This window comes from Ranitomeya variabilis, chromosome 1 (genome assembly GCF_051348905.1).
Source record: "Ranitomeya variabilis isolate aRanVar5 chromosome 1, aRanVar5.hap1, whole genome shotgun sequence".
Taxonomy (NCBI): domain Eukaryota; kingdom Metazoa; phylum Chordata; class Amphibia; order Anura; family Dendrobatidae; genus Ranitomeya; species Ranitomeya variabilis.
The window spans coordinates 361,365,767-361,384,542 of record NC_135232.1 but is presented as its reverse complement, the minus strand read 5'-3'; the positions used below and the strand labels follow the sequence as shown (position 1 = coordinate 361,384,542).

Sequence of the window (18,776 nt, the reverse complement as noted above, 5' to 3'; positions counted from 1 at the left end):
AACCAGATTTGCTATCTGACAGTCCGTGGTATTTTTAACTGATGATGCATCGGGCGGGTATACTGGTAGGTATACCACAGGAGATTCTACCTGGTTAATCTGCCCAGTGGCAGAATGCGCGGCTGCATCCAGAAGGTCATAGTCTCTTGCCATTGCCGCTCTCTTTTGACGGTGCAGAGATAAAAATTAGGAACCCTCGATCCATCAACCTCTTAACAGGGAAGTGGAGAGGAATTGTCCGCCCTCTTGCATCATCCGCTAAATAGTGGCGATGCAGAGGGGGGTGCTCGTACGCCAAAAAGGGTGCCTTTGTACATCCACAGAGTTCAGGTCTTTGGGTGGACAGGTTGTCTGGTGTTAGGCCTGAAGAGGAAACATGGAGGCGACACTCCGTGTGCTCGTCTGTTGATGGTGTGGGGAGATCGGTGCCCTTTAAAGGACCCTTCGCCCTAAAAATCAGGCCAGGCATGGCATCCCACGTAGAAGCTTCTGTCCAGTGAATCGCTTATCCGGATTACGATACGATACACTTTATTGATCCCGTGGGAAATTGAATGGCAAATGCTCTACGAGGAAGTTTAGTCTCCTTATGAGGGACACTGCGTAGTCTAGAGCAGAACCAGTGTCTTCGTCAATGTACCGAGATTGGTTAATGTTCTCTGAAGCTCTGGCAAGTTCAGGCAATATCCGATCCATATTCAGAGCCTTGTTGTCATCAAATCATTGGTGAGGAAGCAGGAAACGAAAACTTCCGTTTTCTAGATGCCTGTATGTTTTTAGACGCCTGTACTTTTCTAGAATACCTGTGGCCCCTGCTAGCCGACGGCTCCCATGTAGGATAGGGACCATGTATATCGGTCCTGCGAGCACTCAGAGCCACAGAGGGTACACGGAGGGATTCAATCTCTTGGTCAGAGAACCATGGATTGCGGTCTATGACGAAGTCCACTGAGGGGAACTAGGTACTCTGGGATAAGCTGGGGTCGGCGACGGAGTGGTCCTCGGATTGATCATGCGCCTTTAATACCAGGGAATACTGGTCATGCACCTTTAAGAACAGAGAATACTGATCATGCGCCTTTAAGACCAGGGAATACTGGTCATGCACCTTTAAGAACAGAGAATACTGGTCATGCGCCATTAAAGACCAGGGAATACTGGTCGTGTGCCTTTAAGACCAGCGAATGCTGGTCGTGTGCCTTTAAGACCAGCGAATGCTGGTCGTGTGCCTTTAAGACCAGGGACTACTGGTCGTGTGCCTTGAAGACCAGGGAATACTGGTCGTGTGCCTTTAAGACCAGCGAATGCTGGTCGTGTGCCTTTAAGACCAGGGACTACTGGTCGTGTGCCTTGAAAACCAGGGAATACTGGTCGTGTGCCTTTAAGACCAGGGACTGGTCAGGTACTTCCTTACACGGGTACTGAAGTAGAGTCGATGTGCCCCTTTAATGCAAAAACCATCACCCCAGTGTGAGCCGGCCGGGTGGACCAAGATGGCCACTGGGAGTTGCAGAGTTGATAAAATCTCACAGAGAGAGAGAAGCGCCAATTCGGGGGCGGAGCCACGGACAAGATGTTGAATAGGCCCAAGCCAGGGCCTAAATTTCTGTAGCCGGCAGGCGACAAAAGCGGTAGAAGTGAGGGGCGTTCCAGGCGAGAAGCACCAGAAAAGCGGGTGGAGCCGCCTTAGGGCGCCATAGTGCGGGCGAGGCTTCCCGGGATGTGGTCTACACATCGGCCGAAGCCGGGGGCTACATTTTTGCAGCCGGCCGAAGCGTTACCTCGGGGAGGTGGGCCACAGGGAAGTGGCTGAGGCTGCCTGTCAGCATGTGGATATCCCACTGAAGATGGATCCACTCACCATCGGTGGGCATCCCGGCATTGAGCCGCTGCGGATGTGGGTTTCAGCGCTGTTCTGTGCAGCGTGGATAGTGCAGGGATAAACCTCAATCCATCATCCGTTTCTTATGGAGGTGGAGAGGAACCGTCCGCCTCCTTGTGCCATCTGCTTTCACAGTGGTGGGACAATGGGGGCTGCTCGGATGCCATAGAGAGGGGCCTCTGTACATCCACGGAGTTCAGTCCGGGTGGACAGGGCCAGCTGTCCGGCATTAGGCCTGGCTCCAGAAGAGGATACATGGAGGTGACACTCCATGTGGTCGCCTGCTGCTGGTGTGGGGAGATCGGGACCATGAGAGGAACAGTCGCCCCTGAAGTGAGCTCAGGCATGGCTTCCCACGTCGCAGGAGAGGATACGGGGAGGTATACTCGCCGTGCTCGCCTGTTGATGGTTCGGGGGAGATCGGAACCCTGAAAGGATCCGTCGCCCCCTTCACTCCGTTAATTAAAAAATAAAAATTTACAGAAAAGTAAAAAGTAAAATAAAAACATTGGGGTCTGAAACAGTCCCGTGTGCCTCCTACAGACACTAAGCAAGAACTGGTTAGCTGAGAGCCAGCAGGAGGGTGTATACTGCAGGGGAGGAGCTAACTTTCTTTGTATCACTTAGTGTCAGCCTCCTATTGGCAGCAGCATACACCCACGGTCTGTGTCCCCCAATGAGGCGAAGGAGAAATAAAAGTACATATATTTAGTATCGCCGTGTCTGTAACGACCCCACCTATAAAATTGTCCCGCTAGTTAACCCCTTTAGTGAACGCGGTGTAAAAAAAAAAGAGGCAAAAAAAACAACGATTTATTATCATACCGCCGAACAAACAGTGGAATATCACGCGATCAAAAAGACGGATATAAATATCCATGGTACCACTGAAAACGTCATCTTGTCCCGCAGAAAAAGAGCCGCAATACAGCATCATCAGCGAAAAAATATAAAAGTTATAGTCCTCAGAATAAAGAGATGCAAAAATAAAAACTATTTTATAGAAAAAATAATTATCGTATAAAAGCGCCAAAACATAAAAAAATGACAAATGAGGTATCGCTGTAACCGTTCTGGCCCGAACAATAAAACTGCTTTAATAAAAAAAAAAAAAAGAAATTCAGGAATTGCTGGTTTTTAGTCATTCTGCCTCACAAAAATCAGAATAAAAAGCGATCAAAAAATGTCACGCGCCCGAAAATGTTACCAATAAAAACGTCAACTCGTCCCGCAAAAAACAAAACCTCACATGACTTTGTGGACCAAAATATGGAAAAATTATAGCTCTCAAAATGTGGAGACGCAAAAACTATTTTTTGCAATAAAAAGCGTCTTTTAGCCTGTGACGGCTGCCAATCATAAAAATCCGCTAAAAAAAAAACGCTATAAAAGTAAATCAAACCCCCCTTCATCACCCCCTTAGTTAGGCAAAAATAATAAAATTAAAAAAATGTATTTATTTCCATTTTCCCATTAGGGTTAGGGCTAGGGTTAGAGCTAGGGTTAGGGCTAGGGTTTCAGTTAGAATTGGGGGTTTCCACTGTTTAGGCATATCAGGGGCTCTCCAAACGCGACATGGCGTCCGATCTCAATTCCAGCCAATTCTGCGTTGAAAAAGTAAAACAGTGCTCCTTCCCTTCCAAGCTCTCCCGTGCGCCTAAACAGGGGTTTACCCCAACATATGGGGTATCAGCGTACTCAGGACAAATTGGACAACAACTTTTGGGGTCCAATTTCTCTTGTTACCCTTGGGAAAATAAAAATTTGGGGGGGCTAAAAAACCATTTTTGTGGGGGAAAAAAAAGATTTTTTATTTTCACGGCTCTGCGTTATAACCTGTAGTGAAACACTTGGGGGTTCAAAGTTCTCACAACACATCTAGATAAGTTCCTTGGGGGGTCTAGTTACTAATATGGGGTCACTTGTGGGGGGTTTCTACTGTTTAGGTACATTAGGGGCTCTGCAAACGCAATGTGACGCCTGCAGACCAATCCATCTAAGTCTGCATTCCAAATGGCACTCCTTCCGAGCTCTGCCATGTGCCCAAACGGTGGTTCCCCCCCACATATGGGGTATCAGCGTACTCAGGACAAATTGGACAACAACTTTTGGGGTCCAATTTCTCCTGTTACCCTTGGTAAAATACAAAACTGGGGCTAAAAAATAATTTTTGTGGGGAAAAAAAAGAATTTTTATTTTCACGGCTCTGCGTTATAACCTGTAGTGAAACACTTGGGGGTTCAAAGTTCTCACAACACATCTAGATAAGTTCCTTGGGGGGTCTAGTTACTAATATGGGGTCACTTGTGGGGGGTTTCTACTGTTTAGGTACATTAGGGGCTCTGCAAACGCAATGTGACGCCTGCAGACCAATCCATCTAAGTCTGCATTCCAAATGGCACTCCTTCCGAGCTCTGCCATGTGCCCAAACGGTGGTTCCCCCCCACATATGGGGTATCAGCGTACTCAGGACAAATTGGACAACAACTTTTGGGGTCCAATTTCTCCTGTTACCCTTGGTAAAATACAAAACTGGGGCTAAAAAATAATTTTTGTGGGGAAAAAAAAGAATTTTTATTTTCACGGCTCTGCGTTATAACCTGTAGTGAAACACTTGGGGGTTCAAAGTTCTCACAACACATCTAGATAAGTTCCTTGGGGGGTCTAGTTACTAATATGGGGTCACTTGTGGGGGGTTTCTACTGTTTAGGTACATTAGGGGCTCTGCAAACGCAATGTGACGCCTGCAGACCAATCCATCTAAGTCTGCATTCCAAATGGCACTCCTCCCGAGCTCTGCCATGTGCCCAAACGGTGGTTCCCCCCCACATATGGGGTATCAGCGTACTCAGGACAAATTGGACAACAACTTTTGGGGTCCAATTTCTCCTGTTACCCTTGGTAAAATACAAAACTGGGGCTAAAAAATAATTTTTGTGGGGAAAAAAAAGAATTTTTATTTTCACGGCTCTGCGTTATAAACTGTAGTGAAACACTTGGGGGTTCAAAGCTCTCACAACACATCTAGATAAGTTCATTAGGGGGTTTACTTTCCAAAATGGTGTCACTTTTGGGGCGTTTCAATGTTTAGGCACATCAGGGGCTCTCCAAACGCAACATGGCGTCCAATCTCAATTCCAGTCAATTTTGCATTGAAAAGTCAAACGGCGCTCCTTCCCTTCCGAGCTCTGCCATGGGCCAAGTCGTTTACCCCCACATATGGGGTATCAGCGTACTCAGGACAAATTGCGCAACATCTTTTGGGGTCCAATTTCTTCTCTTACCCTTGAGAAAATAAAAAATTGGGGGCAAAAAGATCATTTTTGTGAAAAAATAAGGTTTTTTTATTTTTACGGCTCTGCATTATAAACTTCTGTGAAGCACTTGGAGGGTCAAAGTGCTCACCACACATCTAGATATGTTCCTTAGGGGGGTCTACTTTCCAAAATGGTGTCACTTGTGGGGGGTTTCAATGTTTAGGCACATCAGGGGATCTCCAAACGCAACATGGCGTCCCATCTCAATTCCAGTCAATTTTGCATTGAAAAGTCAAATGGCGCTCCTTCCCTTCCGAGCTCTGCCATGCGCCCAAACAGTGGTTTACCCCCACATATTGGGTATCGGCGTACTTAGGACAAATTGTACAACAACTTTTGGGGGCCATTTTCTCCTGTTACCCTTGGTCAAATAAATCAAATTGGAGCTGAAGTAAATTTTGTTTGAAAAAAAGTTAAATGTTCATTTTTATTTAAACATTCCAAAAATTCCTGTGAAACACCTGAAGGGTTAATAAACTTCTTGAATGTGGTTTTGAGCACCTTGAGGGGTACAGTTTTTAGAATGGTGTCACACTTGGTTATTTTCTATCATATAGACCCCTTAAAGGGCCACTGTCACCCCCTCCAGCCGTTATAAACTAAAAGAGCCACCTTGTGCAGCAGTAATGCTGCATTCTAACAAGGTGGCTCTTTTAGTTTTTGCTTCTGTTATTCCCTCAATAAAGTGTTTTATAATTTTCCCCAAATACCTATCTTTGTACCTGGAGGCAGGTCTGAAGGCTCCTCTGTGAAGCGCCCAACTGCCGTCACTCATCTTTTCTGGGGCGATGGTCGCCGCCCCCTGCGCGCTGTGCTTCTTAAATCCGGCGCCTGCGCTGTGCGTGCCTGCCTGGGGCAGGCGCAGTGTTCATTGGCCGTCCTAGCGCTGATGCCGGGTTCCGTTCTGCGCCTGTGCGGGCAGTGCGGCCACCCTGTTGCTGAATCCCCGCCCCGCACTGTGTTATGCATTATGCATAGTGCGGGGCTGGGATTCCTGGGCATGCGCACTGCGCTTGTCAGACGCTCCCCCAGGTTCCCCGCCTTCCAGCGTCGGTCTGTGCAGGAATCTGCCCAGGAATCCCCGCCCCGCACAGTGCATAATGCATAACACAGTGCGGGGCGGGGATTCAGCAACAGGGTGGCCGCACTGCCCGCACAGGCGCAGAACGGAACCCGGCATCAGCGCTAGGACGGCCAATGAACACTGCGCCTGCCCCAGGCAGGCACGCACAGCGCAGGCGCCGGATTTAAGAAGAACAGCGCGCAGGGGGCGGCGACCATCGCCCCAGAATAGATGAGTGACGGCAGTTGGGCGCTTCACAGAGGAGGCTTCAGACCTGCCTCCAGGTACAAACATAGGTAATTGGGGAAAATTATAAAACGCTTTATTGAGGGAATAACAGAAGCAAAAACTAAAAGAGCCACCTTGTTAGAATGCAGCATTACTGCTGCACAAGGTGGCTCTTTTAGTTTATAACGGCTGGAGGGGGTGACAGTGGCCCTTTAAAATGACTTCAAATGAGATGTGGTCCCTAAAAGAAAATGGTGTTGTAAAAATGAGAAATTGCTGGTCAATTTTTAACCCTTTTAACTCCCTAGCAAAAAAAAATGTTGGTTCCAAAATTGTGCTGATGTAAAGTAGACATGTGGGAAATGTTACTTACTAAGTATTTTGTGTGACATATCTCTGTGATTTAAGGGCATAAAAATTCAAAGTTGGAAAGTTGCAAAATTTTCTAAATTTTCGCCAAATTTCCATTTTTTTCACAAATAAACGCAAGTCTTATCGAAGAAATTTTACCACTATCATGAAGTACAATATGTCTCGAGAAAACAAAGTCAGAATCATCAGTATCGGTTGAAGCGTTCCAAAGTTATAACCTCATAAAGGGACAGTGGTCAGAATTGTAAAAATTGGCCCGGTCATTAAAGTGCAAACCACACTTGCGGCTTAAGGGGTTAAGTATCCATGGTTTTAACCACTGATCGAGCGACAGCTAGTTGCTAATGGTTGTAACCATGGATACCTAAGGTCCTACAATACCTGCACATGAGGAAAGACACAGTGAATCAGAAAAACTATACTACATTTTTAATTGAAGGCATTTGTTAATATTATTATTACACCTACTACATATTGGGATAGGATCTTGGAAATAGAAATGCACTTAAAGGAGTATTCCCAACTTAATTGATGCCACTTGTGTGATGCAAATTATTATAAATTTGTTTGCTGCACTGAGCCACTCTTCCTTCTGGTTAAGCACTGATTTGTTTTTTGATAGTTTTACAGCAAAATTCTGACAAAAAAATGTTTTATGAATCGGGGACTTTTTGTTGAGGCCTATGCACAGAAATAATTAGTTAATAATGCTTTTAAATACAGGTAAACCACCACTGGCATGTATTTATTTTTCAATTCCCTGCCCACGTGGCATTACTAATTTAGGTTCCCTGTACCTATTAATGTACATACCAGCCGATGTCTTCTGATTTTCCCAGCACTGTTTCCTTCCATCATCTTATGACAACTTCTGACTTAAGGTACCGTCACACTAGGCGATATCGCCAGCAATCCGTGACGTTGCAGCGACCTGGATGGCGATATCGCTGTATTTGACACGCAGCAGCGATCTGGATCCCGCTGTGAAATTGCTGGTCGCTGCTAGAAGGTCTGCACATTATTTGGTCGCTAGGTCGCCGTGTATCGCCGTGTTTGACAGCAAAAGCGACGATACCAGCGATATTTTACACTGGTAACCAGGGTAAACATCGGGTTACTAAGCGCAGGGCCGCGCTTAGTAACCCGATGTTTACCCTGGTTACCAGCGTAAAAGTTAAAAAAACAAACAGTACATACTCACCTGCGCGTCCCCCAGCCTCTGCTTCCTGACACTAAAGCGCCGGCCCTAAACTGAAAGTGAAAGCAACAGCGGTGACGTCACCGCTCTGCTGTTAGGGCCGGAGCTCAGTCAGCGTCAGGATGCAGAGGCTGGGGGACGCGCAGGTGAGCATGTACTGTTTGTTTTTTTAACTTTTACGCTGGTAACCAGGGTAAACATCGGGTTACTAAGCGCGGCCCTGCGCTTAGCAACCCGATGTTTACCCTGGTTACCCGGGGACCTCGGCATCGCTGGTCGCTGGAGAGCGGTCTGTGTGACAGCTCTCCAGCGACCACACAGCGACGCTGCAGCGATCGGCATTGCTGTCGCTATCGCTGCAGCGTCGCTTAGTGTGACGGTACCTTTACCAGAAGTCAGAGATAGCAAAAGCTTGCATTGTGAGTCTATGAAAGCAGCATTCTGGCTTTCATAGACTTACATTGAGAAGTGACATCTGGTCTACCCAGCAACCACTGGATACAGCAGTTCACAACTTGCAGAAGAGAACAGGAAGGAAGCAGAAAACAGCAGAAGACAGTGGTTGGTATGTATTTAACTAAATGCAGGTGACGTACATTAGTGATACCACTCTGGCACTGAAATAAAAAAAAAAAATGCCAGAGTGGTGCTTTAAAAGAACACATACTTATTTGGCTGCATGGATGGCCTTCCTACCAATAAAGCTGACTCGGTGGCAATAGCACACTCCCATGGTTTCCCGTGTGCCCCATTGAAGTGTTAGAGAAAAAGAGATTATAACTGACACTAAACTGTTGTGCAATTTAAAGGGTTACTCTATAAAGTCCATAGATTTATTTTTAAGAATCCAGCATCTCTAAGCCACGCACAATTTTTTTAGCACAAAGGAAAGATACACAATTTGAATGTTGCATTACATTTCTGGTGGATCCACCACATCCATCCAGCCATACATAACAGCCAGGGTATAAAGGTACCTTCACACTGAACAACTTACCAACGATAACGATAGCGATCCGTGACGTTGCAGCGTCCTGGATAGCGATATCGTTGTGTTTGACACGCAGCAGCGATCTGGATCCTGCTGTGACATCGTTGGTCGGAGCTAGAAGGCCAGCACCTTATTTCGTCGCTGGATCACCCGCTGACATCGCTGAGTCGGCGTGTGTGACACCGATTCAGCGATGTCTTCATTGGTAACCAGGGTAAACATCGGGTTACTAAGCGCAGGGCCGCGCTTAGTAACCCGATATTTACCCTGGTTACCATTGTAAATGTAAAAAAAAAAGCAAACACTACATACTTACATTCCGGTGTCTGTCGCGTCCCCCGGCGTCCGCTTCCCTGCACTGTGTCAGCGCCGGCCGGCCGTAAAGCAGAGCACAGCGGTGACGTCACCGCTCTGATTTACGGCCGGCGCTTACACAGTGCAGGGAAGCGGACGCCGGGGAACGCGACAGACACCGGAATGTAAGTATGTAGTGTTTGTTTTTTTTACATTTACACTGGTAACCAGGGTAAACATCGGGTTACTAAGCGCGGCCCTGCGCTTAGTAACCCGATGTTTACCCTGGTTACCCGGGGACTTCGGCATCGTTGGTCGCTGGAGAGCTGTCTGTGTGACAGCTCTCCAGCGACCACACAACGACGAAACAGCGACGCTGCAGCGATCGGCATCGTTGTCTTTATCGCTGCAGCATCGCTTAATGTGACGGTACCCTAACAACCATATATGCTCCAAAGGTCATATTGACATGGGATATCTTGGTGAGAGGACCACTTTAAAGCCTATCTAGTTTAAAATGTTTGTTGTTGAGGATGCTGCGATGACACAGCATTGTATCTTAATTAACCAGACAACTATTTTAAGCAAACCAAGAACAACATACTGTTCTCTGTATGTTAGCGTTTGAATTTGTGTTGGTCAAGAAAACAGACTTTTCCTTTTGTAATATTGACATTTCATATTGTACTCTTATCCTTGATGATTAGTGATGTTTACTGATGTGCTATTTAATCTTATCTCCATTCTTAGGGTACCGTCACACAGTGCCATTTTCATCGCTACGACGGCACGATTCGTGACGTTGCAGCGTCGTATAAGTATCGCTCCAGCGTCGTATACTGCGGTCACACGTTGCAATACACGGCGCTGGAGCGATAATTTCATGACGTATTTGCGATGTAGAAGCCGTTGGTTACTGTGTGCACATCGTATACAACCTGTGTCACACAATGCAATCATGCCGCCACAGCGGGACACTAGACGACGAAAGAAAGTTTCAAACGATCTGCTACGACGTACGATTCTCAGCGGGGATCCGGATCGCAGTAGCGTGTCAGACACAGCGATATCGTAAATGCATCGCTGGAACGTCACGAATCGTGCCGTTGTAGCGATCAAAATTGCACTGTGTGACGGTACCCTTACCCTTTATGTCAATACTGAGTGAAGGGCACTTGTTAAGTATAAAAAGAGGTTACGTGTCTCTATAGAGACAGCCAGATAGTCAGTCAAGACATTCAAACATCCAGGGGACCCTACATGACTGCTGCTAATACATCATGGCTCCAACACGAGGGACACGGATCTATCATTCTGCAGGAAACAACCTAGGGGACCTCGGCCCCGGTTGGAAGAATACAGATCTGCTCCATTGTCCATCGCTGAACCATAAATATGTTTGGAGAAAATCAGGGTTGGGACCCGCTGGTCGTCTGGCTCCATGGAGATGTTCGGAGAAGCTAGGTTGTGACCCTCGGGTCAACTGGCCATGTACGTCAATGGACTGTCATCTCCCTAAACTTGTCGTTACCTCATCTCTATGTGTGTGCCACAGGTCGGGTAATTGGCTCTGAAAGATCTGAAGTAACAGATGCCATTATCGCGGAGAGTCAGCCGAAGGGTGAGACTCTAATGTGCACCATCATGGGGTATTTTGCTGGGACTGTTCTACGTATTATCTGCCTGTTTTGTGGTTCAATAAAGCATTGACACAGTGTTTTACCCTCACCATGTCTTGCCCAAGTAGCGTTATGCCCACGTTAAAAGGAGAGCGGGCGTTTGGCAAGACGATCCCTGGTCCATGCGGTTCCGGCTAGCTCGCCGACCCCTGAGTCTCCACAGATGTCATTACAGCATAATGTAACATGTAGCAAAACATGTAAATTTCTGCATTTTTTACACATCTTACCAACTAGTCACAGTTTCCCATCTCTTCACACTTGAATTTAACGTCAATAATTACATCAGAATAATTAATTACAGATTAGACAAAAGAGAACTTGTCTATTTTATACATACTTGTTCCGGATGTAATCTGCACAGCCCTCACTTAACACCGCAAGACACATAAGACCAGCTTTGCGTTCATAGGGATTCGAACTAAGAAGACATGGCTCCATGAGAGGGGACTTGAGAAAAAAGTTGCAGAAATTTTGCACATTAACAAGGCACAACTAATATTCCTATGAATAAATTATCACTAATTATGAATAAAAAAAGGACAGGGCAAGGGAGAAGGAAGATGAAGCCAAATGCACAAAGGTTTCAGAGAGGAAACATAGGTAGAGACACTGAAAGATTCAGCTAGGGCTACAGCTGAGAATCTTCACATCGCGTACTGTGAGGACTCTCCAATGGTGGCGATCAAGTGACTGCAAGTAAGCGATATGCATACTCCTGGCGACAATTCGACTAGATGAGCCCGGCTTTGCTCTGTGTATTGTGTGAGGCAGGAAACAGTTTAATCAAATTGAGGTCGGGAGTATGCATATCAAACACTTGCGGTAACATAACTGCAGTTCCCAGAGCCAGAACCAGAGAATAGAGTGACTGCAGACATAGCTTTCGTCTGAAGAAAACCCCATTAAAGATTGAAACTTGAGTACATGTATTGATGGGTTTTCCGAGAAATTGTCCAAAATGACTGCCATCACATATTTCAGGCTGCAACTCATCCAAAGCTTGCATTAGGACTGGTTGCTTGATAAACATTGTTCAAGACAGATGTTTCTGAGCAGTGTTACAGCAAGTTCCTGTCAGGCTGAGAGATCACATCATGTAGGAGCATAACTAATCTGCTCACTAGGCTGACATGTTAACTAGACATGGAGCAGGGCCGAAGCATGAGGGGAAAAGCCCATTATAGCAGAGCACAGAGATGGAAAGGATTTAAAACTAGAGAATTGAAGCAGGAAAAAAAATGTTGTCAACTGACTGAGCAAGAAAGGCTCGTTCACTCCTGTTTCAACTCTGCTCCGTGCTCAGGACAGGTTGCAGCACAAAACACTTTAGAGCGGCAATTTTGACACCTTCTCAGAGAACTAAATAAAGTGAAAAATGGTATAACTAATTGGAGAAAGTTAAGATCACAAAAAAAGCATTATTGAACAAAATATATATATGCGATGGTTACAAGTAATTGTGTTTGCATACCAGCTGCTGAAACAATTTCTCAGGAGGTAGATGAAGAGCCAATATATCAATAACCTGTAATACAAAAAATGTTTTCAATGAAATCAGTACACTTGTAACAAGGCAGTATCTTCAAATAATCACTGCCTCGGTTAATTTGAGTATTATATTTTCCCAGGAAACATAACAAATGATGCCAATGTCTATTTCATATTAAAAGGGGTGGTCAGATACCTAAAATGTGCTTTTTAAATATCAATTTTTATACCTGAAGCACTTTTGCCATTTGCTTTAAAGCACCATTCCAGCATATAGTTTTTTTCCAGAGCTGGAGTGGCGCTTTAATTCAACCAGTCAGCAGTATTTTGCCGAGTAAACTGCAGACAGTGTCAAGTTGGCAGTGTTAAACTTATTAAAATGATACCTGGGATGAAGAAATCCATCTTTTGGTTCTTGCATAATTCAGTGTAGAAGTTTGCAGCTAATGATCTGCCCGTGTTCCAGGGCGAGACTGTAGGTAGAGTCTTATCCTCCTGCTCTAAGCCAGAGAAACCAAGGAAAGACCTGGCCACAGGCCCGGACAGTTTGTACTTCAGGGGCCTGTGGGCATGTCTTTCCTTGGATTCTCTGGCTTAGAGCAGGAAGATAAGACTCTGCCCACAGTCCCGCCCCAAAGCAAGAGAATCTCATTGACTGGAAACTTCTAACACTGATTACTCAAGAACCACAAGACGGATTTCTTCACCCCTGGTAACATTTTAATCAGTTTAATACTGCCAACCTGACAATGCCTGTAGTTGGCAGGCAGTTTCGCTTTAAATTTAAGCCCCCTGACCCTGGTCATATACTCACCCTTGGGAGTCTTTCACGGTTTTCGGCACCGCAGCGCTATCTTGTGACTATCTTTTGACAGGTCATAAGTCACAAGCTACAGTGGGTAAGGAAAGTATTCAGACCCCTTTAAAATTTTTCACTCTTTCATTGCATCCATTTGGTAAATTCAAAAAAGTTCATATTTTCTCATTAATGCACACTCTACACATCATCTTGACAGAAAAAAAACAGAAATTTAGAAATTTTAGCAAATTTACTAAAAAAGAAAAACTGAAATATCAAATGATCAATTATTCAGACCCTTTGCTCAGACACTCATATTTAAGTCACATGCTGTCCATTTCCTTGTGTTCCTCCTTGAGATGGTTCTACTCCTTCATTAGAGTCCAGCTGTGTTTAATTAAACTGAAAGGACGTGATTTGGAAAGGCACACACCTGTCTATATAAGACCTCACAGCTCACAGTGCATGTCAGATCAAATGAGAATCATGAGGTCAAAAGAACTGGCCAAGGAGCTCAGAGACAGAATTGTGGCAAGGCACAGATCTGGCCAAGGTTATAACAGAATTTCTGCAGTACTCATTCTTCCTAAGAGCACATGGCCTCCATAATGCTTAAATGGAAGAAGTTTGGAATCACCAGAAGTCTTCCTAGACCTGGCCATCCAGCCAAACTGAGCAATTGTGGGAGAAGAGCCTCAGTGAGACGGGTAAAGAAGAACCGCAAGATCTCTGTGGCTGAGCTCCAGAGATGCAGTAGGGAGATGGGAGAAAGTTCCACAACGTTAACTATCACTGCAGTCCTCCACCACTCGGCCTTTATGGCAGAGTGGCCCAACTGAAGCCTTTCCTCAGTGCAAGACATATGAAAGCACCCATAAAGTTTGCTAAAAAAACACATGAAGGACTCCCAGACTATGAGAAATAAAATTCTCTGGTCTGATGAGACAAAAATACACCTTTTTAGTGATAATACTAAATGATATGTGTGGAGAAAACCAGACACTGCTCATCACCTGCCCAATACAATCCCAACAGTGAAACATGGTGGTGGCAGCATCATGCTATAGGGGTGTTTTTCAGCTGCAGGGACAGGTTTCCATTGAAGGAAACATGAATGCGGCCAAGTACAGAGATATCCTGGATGAAAACCTTTTCCAGTGTGCTCTGGACCTCAGACTTGGCCAAAGGTTCACCTTCCAACAAGACAATGACCCTATGCACACAGCTAAAATAACAAAGGAGTGGCTTCAGAACAACTCTGTGACCATTCTTGACTGGCCCAGCCAGAGCCCTGACCTAAACCCAATTGAGCATCTCTGGAGAGACCTGAAAATGGCTGTCCACCAACGTTCACCATATATCTTAATTTTCCGATGGACATACCAAAAACAGGAACCAGTTGATACATCTCAATCTACAGGTTATACCCAAAAAGTTGTTCACAATAAGACAACTCAAAATAGCCCATAAAACATTTCAGAAAGAGGTGACAATTTCAAATGTTATAACAGCAGCACATTAATAATACCACCAGAGGTCACAAAACATGAAAATAAGCCCACGTGTTTGAACCGGTCACATATACTATTCATAGATGTTAGATTCATAGATATATTCATGGATAATTGCTAAATAGCTACTCCAGACAATGTTGTCATGCTTGATAGCGTCGGAACCTTCATAACCGATGGCTGATAAGTATCATGACTTTATTTCCAAATGCTATCAAGTATGACAACATTGTCTGGAGTAGCTATTTAGCAATTATCCATGAAAATATCTATATGTGACCGGTTCAAACACGTGGGCTTATTTTCATGTATTGTGACCTCTGTGGTGCCATTATTAATGTGCTGTTATAACATTTGAAATTATGTCACCCCTTTCTGAAATGGTTTATGGGCTATTTTGAGTTGTCTTATTGTGAACAACTTTTTGGGTATATCCGGTAGATTGAGAAATATCAACTGGTTACTAGAACTAGTATAGTTATATCCATAAATCTTGCATCTGTGTAGCTTGCTAGAAGGTGATTTTCCTGTTTTTGGTATATCCACCAGAAAATTACGATATAGATATATATATATATATATATATATATATATATATATATATATATATATATATATATATATATATATATATATATATCTATATATCTATATATCTATAGCTATGGCTATATCTATATCTATATCTATATCTATATCTATATCTATATATATATATATATATATATATATATATATATCATAAATTTGGCCCAGATCTCATAGGACAGATTACAGCTTTGTTATATATGCTCTTCTAGGCACAATTTTCTAGATGGAGACTATTAGGGGTTTGTGTGTGTCTGTGTGTGTGTCCCATTTTTTGGTATGGTTTGGTTTAAGGTGTTATAGGGTCTTTAGGGACATCGACGTTGAGCGGGAGCACCACATCATCAACAACTAGGGTGGCAACCTCCGCAGACAGGTAAGGTCGCTATTAGGGCCTACCAGCGCCTCCAGGTGTCAGCATCAGCCGACACGGGGACTTTAACCATCTAAATTCTGCAATCACAGCATTTAGCGAGTAGACAGAGGGAAGAAAGCTTCTCTGCCCTTGGATCTGAGGCCCGTGACGTCATTGCGGGGTCTCGATCGTTGCCATGGTGACCCGATGTCATCATGACGACATCTGGGTCACCAAGCACTAGCAAGTTAGTTAGACCATGCGCAGTGCACGACTTAAGTAACTTGTGTCTGCAGGGCTGACAGGTGATAAGGTGTAACAATGCTTCTGCATTGCTATGGCTTATAACTGCTATCAGACTGCAAACTGTGAAAGTCCCATATAGAGATGAGCGAATGCTTCAATGTTCGGTTTGGATTACGACCGCCAAATTTGCAATATTCGCAGATACAGTACAGACCAAAAGTTTGGACACACCTTCTCATTTAAAGATTTTTCTGTATTTTCATGACTATGAAAATTGTACATTCACACTGAAGGCATCAAAACTATGAATTAACACATGTGGAACTATATACCGTATATACTCGAGTATAAGCCGAGATTTTCAGCCCAAATTTTTGGGCTAAAAGTGCCCCTCTCGGCTTATACTCGAGTCACGGTCGGCGGTGGGGTCGGCGGGTGAGGGGGAGAGGGCGCTGAGGCATACTCACCTAGTCACGGCGATCCTGACGCTCCCCCTGCCTGTCACTGTCTTCGGGTGCCGCAGCTCTTCCCCTGTTCAGCGGTCACGTGGGACCGCTCATTAGAGAAATGATTATGGACTCCACTCCCATAGGGGCGGAGCCGCCTATTAATTTCTCTAATCAGCGGTGCCAGTGACCGCTGACAGAGGAAGAGCTGCGGCACCCGAAGACAGTGTGACAGGCAGGGGGAGCGCCAGGACTAGGTGGGTATTTTATATTCACCTGTCCACGTTCCAACCGCCGGGCGCCGCTCTGTCTTCGCGTCCTCTTGTTCTGACTGTTCAGGTCAGAGGGCGCGATGACGCATATAGTGTGCGCGCCGCCCTCTGCCTGATCAGTCAGTGCAGAGAGACGCCGGGACGGGACGCTGAGGAGCTGCAAGCAAGAGAGGTGAGTATGTGGTTTTTTTTTTTATTGCAGCAGCAGCGTTATATATGGCACAGATTTATGTGGAGTATCTATGGGGCAATGGTGCAGAGCACTATATATGGAACAGATTTATATGGCACATCTATGGGGCAACGGTGCAGAGCACTATATATGGCACAGATTTATATGGCACATCTATGGGGCAACGGTGCAGAGCATTATATATGGCACAGATTTATATGGCACATCTATGGGGCAACAATGAACAGTGCAGAGCATATATGGCACAGCTTAATAAGGAGCATCTATGGGGTAATAATGAACAGTGCAGAGCATATATGGCACTGCTTTATATGGAGCATCTATGGGGCCATAATGAACAGTGCAGAGCATATATGGCACTGCTTTATATGGAGCATCTATGGGGCCATAATGAACAGTGCAGAGCATATATGGCACTGCTTTATATGGAGCATCTATGGGGCCATAATGAACGGTGCAGAGCATTGTATATGGGGCATCTATGGGGCCATAATGAATGGTGCAGAGCATTATATATGGCACAGCTTTATAAGGAGCATCTATGGGGCCATAATGAACGATGCAGAGCATTCTATATGGCACAGCTATATATGGAGCATCTATGGGGCAATAATCAACGGTATGGAGCATTATATATGGCAAAGCTTTATATGGAACCTCCTTTGGGGCAATAATGAATGGTATGGAGCATCTATTTTTATTTTTGAAATTCACCGGTAGCTGCTGTATTTTCCACCCTAGGCTTATACTCGAGTCTATAAGTTTTCCCAGTTTTTTGTGGCAAAATTAGGGGGGTCGGCTTATACTCGGGTCGGCTTATACTCGAGTATATACGGTACTTAACAAAAAAGTGTGAAACAACTGAAATTATGTCATATTCTAGGTTCTTCAAAGTAGCCACCTTTTGCTTTGATGACTGCTTTGCACACTCTTGGCATTCTCTTGATGAGCTTCAAGAGGTAGTCACCGGGAATGGTCTTCCAACAATCTTGAAGGAGTTCCCAGAGATGCTTAGCCCTTGTTGGCCCTTTTGCCTTCACTCTGCGGTCCAGCTCACCCCAAACCATCTCGATTGGGTTCAGGTCTGGTGACTGTGGAGGCCAGGTCTTCTGGCGTAGCAACCCATCACTCTCCTTCTTGGTCAAATAGCCCTTACACAGCCTGGAGGTGTGTTTGGGGTCATTGTCATGTTGAAAAATAGATGATGGTCCAACTAAACGCAAACAGGATGGAATAGCATGCCGCTGCAAGATGTTATGGTAGCCATGCTGGTTCAGTATGCCTTCAATCTTGAATAAATCCCCAACAGTGTCACCAGCAAAGCACCCCCACAAAATCACACCAACTCCTCCATGCTTCATGGTGGGAACCAGGCATGTAGAGTCCATCCGGTCACCTTTTCTGCGTCGCACAAAGACACGGTGGTTGGAACCAAAGATCTCAAATTTGGACTCATCAGACCAAAGCACAGATTTCCACTGGTCTAATGTCCATTCCTTGTGTTCTTTAGCCAAGACAAGTCTCTTCTGCTTGTTGCTTGTCCTTAGCAGCGGTTTCCTAGCAGCTATTTTACCATGAAGGCCTGCTGCACAAAGTCTCCTGTGCAACAGTTGTTGTAGAGATGTGTCTGCTGCTAGAACTCTGTGTGGCATTGACCTGGTCTTAAATCTGAGCTGCGATTTCTGAGGCTGGTGACTCGGATAAACTTATCCTCAGAAGCAGAGGTGACCCTTGGTCTTCCTTTCCTGGGGCAGGCCTCATGTGAGTCAGTTTCTTTGAAGCGCTTGATGGTTTTTGCCACTGCACTTGGGACACTTTCAAAGTTTTCCCAATTTTTCAGACTGACTGACC

General features: G+C 45.1%; 1 protein-coding gene across 2 annotated transcripts in view; it reads right to left on the bottom strand.

Annotated features, from left to right (window-relative positions):
• Positions 1-18,776, bottom strand: part of IPO4 (importin 4) — a 359,020-nt gene that overhangs the window by 197,982 nt on the left and 142,262 nt on the right. For both annotated transcript variants that reach the window (XM_077248938.1, XM_077248939.1), the window contains exons 11-12: positions 12,499-12,552; positions 11,365-11,474 (exon numbers count right to left, since the gene is read on the bottom strand). In XM_077248938.1, coding sequence (XP_077105053.1) covers positions 11,365-11,474; positions 12,499-12,552 — 164 coding nt within the window. The remainder of the gene's footprint in view (positions 1-11,364; positions 11,475-12,498; positions 12,553-18,776) is intronic.